Source organism: Mastigoproctus giganteus, chromosome 5 (genome assembly GCF_048544385.1).
Source record: "Mastigoproctus giganteus isolate SK-2022 chromosome 5, ASM4854438v1, whole genome shotgun sequence".
Lineage (NCBI taxonomy): Eukaryota > Metazoa > Arthropoda > Arachnida > Uropygi > Thelyphonidae > Mastigoproctus > Mastigoproctus giganteus.
Window position 1 is genome coordinate 124,260,971 of NC_143579.1, and position 14,939 is coordinate 124,275,909.

A 14,939-nucleotide genomic window follows, 5' to 3' on the forward strand; every position below is an offset into this window, starting at 1 on the left:
TTAGGACAAGTGGAGAAGTAGTGCATGTTCACTTATTTCTTGGTGTGTAATTTCAACTTCGTATTATTAAACATCATCGAGAGAAAAAAATGTTACCTTACTTTTGGGAACCCCTCGTATGTCTTTTTTTTAATCACAGGTCTGTGGATTGTGGAAAGATGGACAAAATCAAAATCGTCACTGTGCAGTCATCCAATATTTGACAAAAAAGGAGGACTACTGCCAAAGGCAGTAGTCCCCCTTTTTCATGATGATATGTTTATTCATGATGATATGTTTATAACATTGGGGGGGGGGATTTCGCTTGCTATTCCATGGTTAAGAAATGGGCAGCAGAATTTAAACAAGGGAGGGAGATCCTAGACCCAATCTGTGGAAAACCTGCAATGTCCATCACTCCAGAAATTGACAATATGCATAATCTGGAATGAGCAATCAATGAGTGACAGTTTGGTACATTGCCAGCATCTTATCTGAATGTGTGCGCCACATAATAACAGAGATTCTTGCTATTGATAGCAAATCAAAATAACAGTGGTTCTTGCTAGTGACAGCAGATCAAAAATGCACAAGAGTTGTTGAGGCAAGTGAACAGTTGCATCATTGTCATGCAGATCCAGCAAATTTCCTTGCAAGGACCTTGGATGAGATTTGGGTCCATAACTTTTAGCTAGAGACAAATTAGCAGTCCAAACAGTGGAAACAGCTCTCCCCCCCCTCCAGAGAAAGCCAAGTCAATTCTTCTGTTGGCAAGGTGGTGGGATCAGTTTTTTGCGACGCTGATGGAGTGTTGCTAGTGGGTTAGCTTCAGAAAGGCCAGACAATCACAGGGGCATATTACACGGACCTTGTGAGGCATTTATGTGAGACATCGAAAACAAGTGCCAAGGAAAACTCATCAAAGGAGTCTTGTTCCGCTAGGACAACGTGCCTGCTCAGAGTTTGTCATTGCCATGGCTGCATTGCATGGGTGCAGCTTTGAAATCTTGGACCATCCTTCATATTCACTAGATCTAGCATTGTCGGACTTTCACCTATTTCCTAAATTGAAAAAATACCTGGCTGGTATCCATTTGCCCACCGACAGCGATAACATTGCTGCAGTGGATGCATTCCTGGAGGCCCAAGAGAAAACTTTCTTTGCAGCTGAAATTTTAGCAAAGGTGGAAAAAGGACAGAGGGCAACATGTTGAAAAGTAACATGTTCCCGTTTCAAATGCCCTTCATATTAGGCACACTATAGCCAGTGTAGCTTATGCGCCACTAAACACCCATAGCGCGTGCGCGCGCGCACACACACACACCCTTCATATTATAAACTCTACAGTTATTTAAAAACGTAATAAGGGGGATGACAGCATGTAAAACTTCAAAGCAGTTTGTACATTAGCAGATGCTTTGTTTGAAATGTCTTGTACATGTGTACACAAAGATGTCTTCTACATGATATACTATTGAAAGGGTTATAAGCAGTGGTGAGCTACAGTGGGCTCGCATGGGCTTTGTTATTTTTTTTTAAATTTGCGAGCCCATTGTTGAGATTTATTTTACAAATGAAATCCTGAAAGCAATTATTGAGTATCCAGAACTGAAACTACTGTGGGGCGAGCGGGACTCCATTCCCAGCATTTTAATGGTGCAATCGATCGGTTATGTATTTTAAAATTGCTTCATTTTTGATTTAATTACAGTCGGCCCTCTGTTTAACGAACTTCTTTATAGCAAATTTTTTTTGAGTCCCCTTGGTAATTACATTTAAAATAGTTTCCGTCTAACAAAGAAAATTTACATGTAACGAATGGATTAGGAGAGAAAACTGTGTATGCATTGTTCCCACCTCTGGCCTTTAAGCAATTTAGGTAATTAGAAAGTGCGAATTAAGGGTGAAAGGATTACCGTTTCACAATGTTAGTGGTGTCAGTAAAACGTATGCAGTCACATACCGAGAAGTCGCGCTAGTCAATATGCTTTCCATAGCCAGTCAGAGGATTAAGAAGACTCTCGACATGGATTATAGTCTCTGGTCAACCTGTGTTGTGGTTCCCCTTTACTCCGACAAAGGAACATGTTTTTCGGAGAAGTGAGTGATCCACTCCCTCCAGTAAATTTCTGCTGTCTGTGTTTACATGGTCGCATTAGTAGAATATCCGTGCAATTTAGACATTTTGCACAGCATTCAAAGAACTAGTGAGAGTAGCAACATAGAGGATGGGGGGGGGGCAACTAAGATATTATATAAACTTTACGAAGATGAAATGTTGGCAGATTTTGAAACTTTGTTGAGCCTTTCACTGTGTAGAAAATGTTCTAAAATATAATGGCATACAGGCAATAATTAAAAAAAAAAACTGTATCACCAATCTCCAAAAAACTAGCGCGAATTAAAGATGATTGCTAAAGAACTTGATGTGGAAACTATAAAGATCGGTCGTGTGTTCGGGCCATGATTAGCAGCTTGTTGCTTGCAGATGGTAATTGCGGGTTAAGGGAATTATTCTGCTTGTGCAAACATTTTGAATCAGAAGTTAAATATTCCGTATTATTAAATGGACTTTTAAATTTGGAATTTCTTAACCACTTTAGCACTAATGGTCGACATCCTACAAGAGCTCTCTTACCTTTTAGAAGCTTTACAGAATCACAATGGTAAAAAGCATATAAATTAATTATTCGAACTATCAATGCTATTGCTAATTTGAAAAATTCTGAGGGAAATTATGAAGCTAAAATTGAGAGCATGTTGAAGTGGAAAGAATTTGAAGGAATCAAAATTGAAAGTAAAAAAATTACATCGTGACAAGTTATTAAATGCATTGTTTTATCCTTAAAGGATAACTTATTAATGGAAACAGGGTGATTTTAAATTTTATAAAGAAAATAACGATTCCATTGAAAAAAATTTTAAGCCTATGCTACTCGAAATCGTGAATTTGAAAGAACTTTCGTCTCGGTAGCAAGACAGTGAAAACCGAATAAAAAATTTAAGTTTTCTGATAAAATATGAAATAAAAATTAATGATTTTAGAGATTTTGTCAAAGACAGTTTATCTTTAAAATCGAGTGAAATTACCTTTTCAATTAAGAAAGCCAGAAAATATCTTTGAAATCATTAGCAGTGCTGAAGCTGAGCGAGCTTTCAGCGTAATGAATACTATTGAGTGAATGAATGGCATACATATATGCCATAATAATAATTATATGCCATATTAAATATTATATGCCATATAATAATGTTGACAATTAAACACATTGCAGATCACGATGAGCATACATCTAAATGGAAAACCATTGCTTCAATTTGATCCAGATCATTACGTGAAATCATTCCTCTGTAATCATCGCTCAGCTATTGATCAAAGCAGATCGACAACAAATATTAATAAAGAAGTAAATTGTATATGGTAATTTTTAGAATAAATTTTTCTTGAATATTTGTGAAATAATTTTTTTTCATCTAATCTGTAATTTTTTTGTGTACTTTTTCTAGAAAGTTTGTTTTTTATGTAATATTTGTTTTTTTATTGTGGAATGCTTTGTGATAGTTTTTATGTTATTTGTGATATAGGAAATATTTCGTGTTATTTTTTATTCGCAATATTAAAATTTTATCATGAAAAAAATATATCCATTATATTTCCCTATTTGTTAAAAAAAAAAAAAAAAGTTGAATAAAAAAGTTGCGCATATGCCGAGCATGCGCGGTAGATGGTTTATGCGAAATGTCCTTCGCGTTTCTTTTAGGCATTTTGATTTGTATATACAGGTGATCCCCGCTTAACGCTGATAATTCGTTCCGGAAAAACAGAGCGCTAAGTGAATCCGCACAAAGCAAGTGCCGCATTCCCATATGGTAACATATGTATTTGTGAGTTGCTGTCGCGCATTATAGCCTTAGTTGCTAATGCGCCAATAAAATCCGAGTTGCTGTCGATACCATTGGATATTTCCTAATCAATAATAAATGGTAGTGAAAAGATGCACAAATGTCGGTCAAAATATTTAATATTCAAATATTTGTACATATAAAATATTCTGCATTACATACGTATATAATTATGTGCTAACTACTTATGTATCAAAATTAAACTTAAAATTACAATTAAAATCGTGAATTTAATTGATCTAAATTGATTTTAATTGATTTAATTTAAACGATGAATTTAATCATAAAAAATGTGTCGATTTTGGGATGTACTTTGTCCCCCTTCCTGGTAAACTAAAACGATTTTAATTTAAAATGCCCCCCAGCATTTCCACCCAACAGTAAAGTCAACCGATCCTTCGCCACTTTGAAACCTGGCATGTGATTTATCTTCTTTCAATATGAAACTTCTTTTAGGCATTCGTTTCCAAAAAAAGTCTTATTTCGTCAATGTTAAAAACTTTTTGAGAAGTATAACACATAATACCCCCTTTCAATAATTTTAACAAGTTCTCTTTTGAAAGTTGCGGCTCCTTGATCTGCACTTGTGGTTTCTCCCTGAATTTTAAATCTATTCAACCAGCCCTTACTAGTCCCGCATTTTTTTTTTTTTTAGGCGAGTTTTCTTCAGATCATCATATAGGCTAAGCTCTCTTTATTTTCTTTTATTTTATTTATTTATTTTTATAATATTTAACTTAACTGAATTCTGCATTGGATATTTTCTTCAATAAAATTAGTTAGTCTCTCCATTTCAGTCCTAATAGCCGGCCCAGTTCTAGTTGCTTGCAGTGGAACAGCTGTTTTTCCCGCTGCTAAAATTCTTTTTTTATAATTGTTCTTACAGTTAAACTTGCCATTCCTAAATTATGGCACACATCCGTTTGTCTTTGACCGGAATCGATTCGCTTCAAAACGGCTAATTTAATTTTCAAATTAAGTCTTTTTCTTACATTTATAGTCTTCATATTGCGTCCAGACGTTGTTGCTTTTTCATTCTTATCTGCCATTATTAATTCTTCGAAAATGTAACTGCGTTGGTTGCATTAATTATGATACAATGTTCGAGTAAACTGTCCGTTACGCACAATGTCTAATACCTTACTGAGTGATGACTTCGGATAAATGCATACAACACAAATATTATAAGCAATATACTTTATCATTTTTTAAAATAAACAAATAAATAAATTTTCTGTTTATATTCCGGCACAACAACCAAGTCAGTAGAGTTTACAATAAATCGTCAATACAAGTATTTATCGTATTCAGTAGTCACGGGCTTGAATCCCGGTCCACTCAAGGAACGCGTGCTATGCACTCTTGCTCCTGACCACTTGGTTACGTCAGGCCTCAAATGTTGATCTGGGAACTACGTAACAAGTCACTATACTGCAATTAAATTAGAAATTTTCACTGAGAGTGGGAAATGTTTTAATGCTGTTTTGCTATTCATTTTCAAGCTATCGACTCCATCAAATGAAACGATTTCGTTAAATATGCCAAAAATGCATCTGTGAAAGACCGTTATAGTGATTTGTGACAGTGTTATAATCAGATACGGGTTACAATATAAGAACAGCGTTATAGCGAATCAGCGCAAAGCGAACTGCATTATAGCGAATCAGCGCAAAGCGAACCCTGAGCAGATGGGTTGAGAGGTGGCAAATGAAGTTTAACATTGACAAATGTAAAGTACTACATATGGAAAACAGCAACCCCAGAGCAACGTATCAACTCTGTGGTACTACACTGACAGTGGTAGAGAATGAAAGGGACCTGGGGATGGTTGTGCAGGCAGATATGAAGTTCTCTGAGTAGTGCAGACGGGCTGCAAGAGTAGCTCATGGTGTCTTATCAATGATATACAGGAATTTTTTTAGCAGGGATAGCGAGGTGATTATTCCCTTGTATAAGGCAATGATCAGGCCACACCTAGAGTACTGTATACAGGTCTGGAGGCCTCATTTCAAGAAGGATGTAGAGATGCTGGAACGAGTACAGAGAAGGGCAACAAGATTGGTGAATGGAACAAAGGGGTGCGCTTACGAAGAAAGGCTTAAGTTTTGCAAATTACAGTGTCTGGAGACTAGGCACCAGCGAGGTGATCTGATAGAGGTGTATAAGGCCTTGAATGGTTTAAGCATGCTCAATGCTGATGGGATTCTTCCTCATGCTCAGAATAATCACCTGAGAGGGCATATATTCAAATTGAGGAAAGACAGATGTAGGATAGACGTGAGGAAATTTGCCTTTAGCCAGCGGGTGGTTGGTTGGTGGAACAGACTTCCATCTCTTGTCGTGGAAGTTGATAGCCTAAATAAGTTTAAGGCTCAGCTGGACAGGTATTTCGAACGAACAGAGGGGTGAAGCGGAAGTGGTTATTTTTTATTTATTAATTTTTTTTTTGGCTGATGTTGCATAAGCTTGCTTTCTTGCATCAAATGCCTCTACTAATTCTAATGCTAATGCATTATAACGAGGGCCTGCTGTATCGATTACGAAATAAAAAAGTTTTTTATTGTAAATATTTTATTGATCATTCGCACATTTTCATAATTTCTGGAAGACAAGATACAATGGATTTATGATAATTAAAGTAAGAGATGTATACTTGCTACTGCATCGTATCTAAATATCTCTGTAAAATAGCACCGATTGATGTACCGATATTTTAGTTGAAGCAACATACGCAGCTGTTAGGGGCACCTAACAATGGAATGTAACGAAAATGCGAGACAAAAAAAGAAATTGTTGACAAATATTTGTATTGTTGAAATCATACTTACTGCAGTAGTAACTTCAGGAAGCATAATTGTGACGTCATACTATTCAAAAATTCTAAAAAGTTAGAACTCCGGACACCGTCGTATCCAGTTATCATCGTAAGGCGAGGCATGACGACCAGGTTTTTAAGTGTTTTTTTTTTTTTTTTTAGATAGACCTGGGAACATTTTACTCTTTCACTTATACGCATGGTTAAGGGGGTAATAAGCCGCATCTTTCCCCCCCTAAATTCGCCCCTGACTCCAGATATCATACCTGTCACAAAAAATGCGTCACGCACTATAATCACAGTCCTAGTAGTGCGAGCGTGGGAAGCGCCTCTAGTGGAAGCCGCAGATGACGTCACTTCCTTGACCGATCAGATTTACTCGGTAGAAAGTCGGAAAAACTGCGAGCCCATTGTTAAAATATTCACAGCTCACCACTGGTTATAAGGTATGTTCGTGTCAGACGGCACCTGGGATTTCTCCCATCTCTGCTATTGAATGGGTTAATGTGAAAGAGACAGAAATACAGTAAACCCCCGCTATTCGCGGTTTCACGTATTCGCGATCGCTGATTTAATATAAAATGAAACCTAAAAAAATGTGAATTTTAAAGCGCCATGAATATTGTCTGCCAGAAAAAAACATGGGCGTGGCTAAAATTATCCCCCACCCAAATAGTTAAATTTGGGTGGGGGGAGAGGGGTGACAAAATCGCAAGCATGGATGTTTTTCGCTAATCCTTGTTCAGTATGTGTTATGCGCTTGTAATGGAAGTTTTCGTTGTTTGCTTATAAATTGAATAAATTTATCAATTTATACATTGATATGCTTACAAAAGTGATAAATCTACCGTTTTACAGTGTAAAATGCCGACCGGGCTAGCCAGGTGGGTAAAGTGCCTGCCTGGCAACCCAAAGGTCGCGGGTTCGATTCCCGCCTCGGGCTTGGATCAAAGTACTGCAAAAACCTTGGGAGGTGCACTATGGCCACAGAAGCCGATGTGCCAACAACTACCAAACCAAAAAAAAAAATACAGTGTAAAACAGACTTTTTCGAGTGTGTTAACGGACGAAAGTGACTTTATTGTGGACAAGTTCTTTCTAACCCGTACAAAAATATGGCTACGAATAACAAGAGAAATGTGAAAATATCAAAGAAGGTGATGTCATTTGCAAATAAAATATTAGACAAAATTTCCAATGGTGAAATTGTCTCCTCAGTGGCAAAACATTATAAAATCAATGAGTCAACGGTACGATCAATCAAAAAATCGGAAGAAAAAATCCGCCATAGTGTCCGTGAAAACGCGCTAATTGCTTCAAAAATTTGCTCTGTAACTCGTGATGTTAAACTAGAAAAAATGGAAAAGGCTTTAAATCTGTGGATAGAAGACCGAACTCAAAATAAAATTCCGTTAAGCTCACTCATCATTCGTGAAAAGGCAAAATTCCTTTATCAACACTAGCGAAACTGGTGATAGCACTGGTGGGATAAGTTTGTTTTTTTTTTTGCTAGAGCAAAGGCGCTGGTTTGAAAGATTTGTTTGAAATTTCTAATAAATATTACATTTAATATTAAATTGTTTCTTATTTTAATTTCGATGCCATATGCTTGCATTTCACTATGTACTGTCTATGTACATAGTCATATTATGAAGGTACACATAATACATACGTAGACAAAATTTTAGACTAGTTTTTCTTATATATTTCATACTTTGGAACGGAACCCCTTTATTACTATGGGAGCCATAACTCAGTATTCGCGTTTTCGGTATTCGCGACATTTCTCAGGAACGTAACCCCCGCGAATAGCGGGGGTTTACTGTAGTTGAATGAATGTTCTTCTTATAGGCATTTGCATTTGTGTACATAATATAAGTATGTTGTGCCCAACCATGAATTTATGGGCCCCCAGTACAACACCTATTTAACCTCTCCTCCTCTTCCCTGGAACTTTCTTTATTTTTGTTGTATTGGATGTACTTTTTTTTATTTTTCAGTGTAGAGTGAAAGCATTGCCACCAACTAGGACAGTAATTATGCTAACAACTTTGCCTACACCCGAACTATCTCATAAAGCTACTAAATGGGTTGGTAGCTGGCTTATTGGATGTAGTGGAATGGTATTTGGTGCAGTAGTTCTTGGAGGAATTACCAGGTTAGGACTTTATTTTTCTGTATTAATATACAATTTAAGAATTTTTGGAAAGTGTAACCTTCCTATAGTAAGAACTTCTGGCGTGTGCCAGTTGTTTGCTATTAAGAGGGGGGGGGGTTTGTTTTGCAGTTTAGAATGGTTTGGGAAAAAATCCTAATTGCATAAATATAATAAATAAATAAAGACATTTTTAGAAAATATGTAAGTTTGTTAAGGAGAAAGTAGTTGTAATCAGAAAGTACAGATTGTTTTCATATAGTTACTGATTACATTCATTAAATAAATAAGGGCTGCTCACAAAGTACAGTAGCAGCTCAATTATCTGAGCTTCTGTCACCCGTGGTCTTTGTTCAACAAGCCAGTGAGCTAAAGCTCAAAAGAAAGATTTTTTTTTTATGTATTTATTTATTTGCAAATTTTCCCTTGCAAATTATTTGCAAGGGAAAAGGTGCTAAAAGGAATAATGTTACCGGAAGACGTGCAAGAGTGGTGGAAGTTAAATAGTTGTATCATAAGGAAAGTTGGAGAAGAGTTGTTGGGGAAAACATCAGGAAAGGAGGCTTGATGGTGGAATGAGGAAGTGCAATCGGTAATAAAACAAAAGGAGATGAAGAAAACATGGGATTTAACAGGTAGCCAGGAAGATAAAGAAGCATATAAATTAGCAAATAAGGAGGCAAAAGGGCTGTGGCAATAGCAAAGGTGAGGGCAGTGGATGAGGCCTATGGGGAACTGGAAAGGAAAGATGGAGATAAGCAATTGATGAGAATAGCCAAAGCGAGAGACAAGGCATCAAAGGACTTCTCATCAATAAAACAGATAAAAGATGAGAGGGGAGTGGTGATACAAGACCAGGAGAAGGTTAAGGAAAGATGGAAAGACTATTTTAGGAAGTTATTAAATGAGGAAAACCCAAGAGCATTATGCGAGGATGGAGAGATGAATGAAAGAGTAATGGAAGGCATAAACAGTAAAGAAGTGGAAAGTGCACAAAAAAAAAAAGATGGGGGAAGCAGTAGGTGCTGATCAGATACCAGTAGAGGTATGGAGAAGTATAGGCAAAGAATGGATCAATATCCTATGGGACTTTATGGAAAAACTGTGGCAGCAGGAGAGGATACCTGATGAGTGGAGGGAAAGTATACTTGTGCCAATGTATAAAGGAAAGGGTGATGTACAGGAATGTGGGAACCACAGGGGAATAAAGTTAATGTCTCATTTGATGAAGATCTGGGAAAGAATTGTGGAAGGAAGGATAAGGCAGGAGATGGAAATAGGAGAGGAACAGTTTGGTTTCATGTTGGGAAGAGGAACAACAGATGTGGTCTTTTCTTTAAGGCAGGTGATGGAAAGATACAGGGAGATGTAAGTAGAGTTGCACATAGTGTTTATAGACCTGGAAAAAGCATGTGATAGAGTGCCCAGACAAGAGTTATGGAGATGCATGAGGGAGAAGGGTGCATCAGAAATGTACGTAAGGCTTGTGAAGGAAATGTAAGAGGGAGCGGTGGCTCAGGTTGAGAGTAGTGTAGGTATGACTGAGGGGTTCTCTGTAGAAGTTGGACTACACCAGTGATCAACTCTCAGCCCATATCTGTTTGATCTGGTAATGGATGTGTTGGTGAGAGGTGTGAAGAGTAGAGCACCACAGAGTATGCTGTTCGCAGATGATATCATACTGTGCAAACCATCCCAAGGAAAGGTAGAGAAGAAATTGGAGGAATGGATCAGTGATCAGCTCTCAGCTCATATCTGTTTGATCTGGTAATGGATGTGTTGGTGAGAGATGTGAAGAGTAGAGCACCACAGAGTATGCTGTTTGCAGATGATATCATACTGTGCAAACCATTCCAAGGAAAGGTAGAGAAGAAATTGGAGGAATGGATCAGTGATCAGCTCTCAGCCCATATCTGTTTGATCTGGTAATGGATGTGTTGGTGAGAGATGTGAAGAGTAGAGCACCACAGAGTATGCTGTTCGCAGATGATATCATACTGTGCAAACCATCCCAAGGAAAGGTAGAGAAGAAATTGGAGGAATGGAGGAAAGCATTGGAAGAGAGAGAGGCATGAGGATAAGTAGAACAAAGACAGAATATATGATATATGGCATTGAATGGAGAATATGAGAGTTCTATAAAACTGCAGGAGGAAAAGCTACCATCAATTTCGAAATTTAAGTATCTGGGATTGAACGTTGAAAGGGATGGAGGATTGAGTGCAGAAATACAGCATAGAGTGCAATGTGGATGATTGAACTGGAGAAAGATGAGTGAGGTGCTGTATGATAAGAAAGTAAATTGTAGAATGAAGGGAAGAGTGTATAAAACTGTGGTTAGACCTGCATTGATGTACGGTGCTGAGACATGGGCGATTACAAGGGTCCAGGAGAAGAAGTTGTAAGTGGCAGAGATGAGGATTCTAAGATGGATGTGTGGTGTGACGAGGAAGGACAGGATAAGAAATGACTACATCAGAGGTACGGTTAAGGTGGGGCCTCTGAGTAAAAAAATGCAGGAATCTAGGTTGAGGTGGCTTGGACACGTGGAACGAAGAAGTGAGGAGTATGTGGGGAAGAGTTGTGAAAAGTTGGAGGTGATAGGGAAGAAGAAGAGGGGGAGACCTAAGCTGAGATGGAAGGACAAGGTGGCAGATGATTTAAAAGAGAGAGGAAACCCAGGATAGGGAGGAATGGAGGAAAAGAATTAAGGATGGAAATGCCGACCCCATATAAACATGAGAAGGCGAAGATAAAGAAGAAGAATTTATTTGCATATTATTTTTTATCTTTTATTTATTTTATTTGCAAATTATTTTTTATCTTTATCTTTTACAGAATTTAAAAAATTCTCTAAAAGATAAAATTGGTTTTTATGAACAGAATCAGTTAAATGTATGCACACAGCACAAATTGTGTTAAAATAATTGTGTCAATGTACAACTAAGCTGGAAATGACATTTCATATCAATTCAAAAAAGGGGCCTACCGTAACAATTTCAGCCATACCAAAAACATTAATTTCACATATTTGAACCATTGTTATCCTTCTTGAAATTTGTGTACTTCACTAAAACATTGATAGGTATACCAAATTGCAATAAACTCTTTTTTTTTTTTTTTTTTTTTTTTTTTCAAAAATCATGACAACTTCTCATTGGCAGATTATATCATCTGTACCATCAATTTTCCTCAAGGAAACAAGTAGAGGAAATGCTAGCCTTTTACACAGCCTGTTATCCCCTTTTGTGGACTAATTGAAGTTCTTTGGGACATTCATTAGCCCATAAATAGCACCTCTCATTAACTTATTGAATTAACCTTTTGATTTTCAATTTTTTGTCAGCAGTGTTTTGCTAATCCTCAAAGTAGAGACCATTTTCTTAGGGGTCATCTTGCACTCAAACCTTCCATTTTAGTCTCATTTAAAATGTATAGTAATAGCCTAAGGAAGTTCTGGCTTCTTTGCCAATGTTTACTGTTTTTAATAATCCTCATATTTTAGTCTGATACTTTCATTTCTGTTACTCCCATTCTTTTCTTCCTCTATATATATGGTCAGTTGCTATTTCATCATCCACAAAACTCTTACTTAATTGAGAATACTGGATAATGAGATGGATGAGCAAAAAGCCTTTTCCATCCTTTCTTCCTTGATCAACAGATTTTTAGTAATTGGTATCTTTCACCTTTAGTTCATAGAATCTGAGTTTTAAAAATTTAGCTGCTCAACACACTCCTTGTTGAGGAATATTATTTCTTGAATATCTGGTCAGTTTTCTTAAATTCCAGAAAAACACATTGCATTCATGCCCTTTTTTAAAATCATTTTTATTTATTCCTTTATCTTTATTATTAAAGGAAATGAATTATTGATTACCTTAAGTTCTTTTTTTATTTATTTATTTTTTTTAATCACTTTCCACAAAGGCTAACTTATCAACAAGAGAACCCCTTCCACTAAGAAAAGGCAGCTGGGTTGCAACTAAGTTTAAAGTTCAGTAGGAAAAGATGCACAATGAGAGGGTTTGTTAAATCTTACCTTTTACAGTCAAAAATTAATAATTTTTATACCTGAGATAAAGTGGGATTTCACCAGTATATTATTATACTGAATATCCAGAATATTATTAGTAAAGATTTAAGTCCAATTTTTGATTTTGTCTGGGCAATTCTCTAGAGAGGAATTTAGTGAAGGGTGTTCATATAGTCCTTTATAAATGTTCACAGCAGTTGTTGTGGAAAGTTGAAGTACCCTGTTACAGGGTAGATTGGCTGCTAGCCAAACTGTGAAGCATCTGAAATACCTCAGATTTGTAGTTTGTATAGGTAATACAAACTGCAAAGGAATTATTATTGTTAAAAGTGCAATTACAGCTTCAAGTTGTAGATAATTGGAAAGAATGTACAGCAGACTTGTGAATGTCTGGGGTGGTTGGGAAATAAATTTTGCTGGATAATTGAATTCCTGAAAAATTGTAAAATATAAAAAAAACTCGTAAATGTTGCAAAAACAAATTTATTTCCCTGCATACTTTCATATTTATAAAAGTAACTACACTATACAGCATGCGAATATTTGAAAAAATATATAATACATGCATTTTTGAAAAAAAGGGAAATTTATGTTTGAAAAAATAAAAACAGTGTTGTGTAATTTTTCCTTTGTTTGGCATTCCTGTTCCATGTTTGGTGATGAGCTGAGATTTTTGTTTCGAACAACACTTTTCTGTTGTTCGAAAGAAGAATGTTAAAATAAACCATATAGTAGTAAAACAGAAGGATTGATGAAATATGACTTGAGTGAGACAAAATTGCTTCAGTTATCTGACTGTGGTAAATCTGCCACCCAATTCATTGTCTCTGCCTCCTTAAGTCCTTAAATTGAAATATGTCTTGTAAATTAACCTCACTCCATCTCTTCTCTTGTACTTGCTTGCATTAGAGCAGAATTTTTAATTGCTGAATCCTGGTTCTTGTATACTTCATTAAACCAGTTTCCAGTGAACCACATCAAAATAATATTCAGAAAGAATGTCACAAAACTTGACTAGGTTTCACACATTCTGGTAATGAAACGTGACATCTCTAAAATGAACATAAGCAATTTTACTTCAGTATGATAGACTGAGCAAAACAAGCTGGCATAAATCTTCATCCTATCACTGATTTTCACAGGAATGGGCATATTAGGTGAAGTTTTCCAACTTTGTGATGGTCTAATCTCTTGCTGTGGTTATGGTATTGCTTGCTTTTATTATTCCTGAGCTATAAACTATAAAAATACACAGTGCAACCTCAATGTAATATGGGTGCCAGGCAACAACTGTAATACCCCTGCTATAAGGGAAGCATGTTATATCCAAAAACACATTTTACCCTTTTTTTTTTTTTTTTTTTTTTCTTTTCCAGTATTTTTTAATATAAATATACTTTACTTAGTAAATAAATACTTTATTTCTTAATATTTTGAGTGTACAGACTAAAAGACATGAAGTATTAAAGATATTATATCATTCCTTTATATTCTACTAATACAAAATGCTGTTGTGGACCTACATTTTGCACATCCGTTCTGAAATTGTCAAGTAATTTAGTTTGCTGGAACTGACAGCATTTTTTCAGTATATAATTTGTAATAGTGGTCAGATGCAATTAATGAAGGTAGTTCTATCACTCTGACATTATAACCATGCCATCACTTCATTAATGTTTTCAAATGCACTTAATTTCTTTACATGAGTCATCCACATTACCTTCTGAATCACTCCTTATGTCACTGACCTTCTGTTTGTTCATTGTTTCCCTGCTGTTCATTTACAGAGGCTGTGATTTCTTCCTTGCTCAGGTAATGTGCAGCTGGAGTTTCCACATCCACCTCAATTCTAGCAGCCATGTCATTTGCTCCAAGACTGTCACTAAGTATGTTACAAGCAGCCTTTGCTTCTTGTTCTAAAAATTCTGCTATCAAGGTTATTATTAGAATGAGCAGAAGCCTGAAAAACAAGATGCATGGTATTTCAGAGACTGCTGGGAGCCATTGCGGTACAAGTAAACATATGGGTTGTGTTAGGGTAGCTAAGAAT

General features: G+C 36.3%; 1 protein-coding gene across 4 annotated transcripts in view; it reads left to right on the plus strand.

Moving 5' to 3' along the window:
- Positions 1–14,939, plus strand: part of LOC150085682 (heme A synthase COX15) — a 178,730-nt gene that overhangs the window by 31,926 nt on the left and 131,865 nt on the right. For 3 of the 4 annotated variants that reach the window (XM_090374186.1, XM_090374184.1, XM_090374185.1), the window contains exon 2: positions 8,699–8,856. The exons of the other annotated variant lie outside the window; for it this stretch is intronic. In XM_090374186.1, the coding sequence (XP_090230312.1) occupies positions 8,738–8,856 (119 nt within the window). In that variant the 5' untranslated portion in view covers positions 8,699–8,737. The remainder of the gene's footprint in view (positions 1–8,698; positions 8,857–14,939) is intronic. 4 annotated transcript variants of the gene reach the window in all.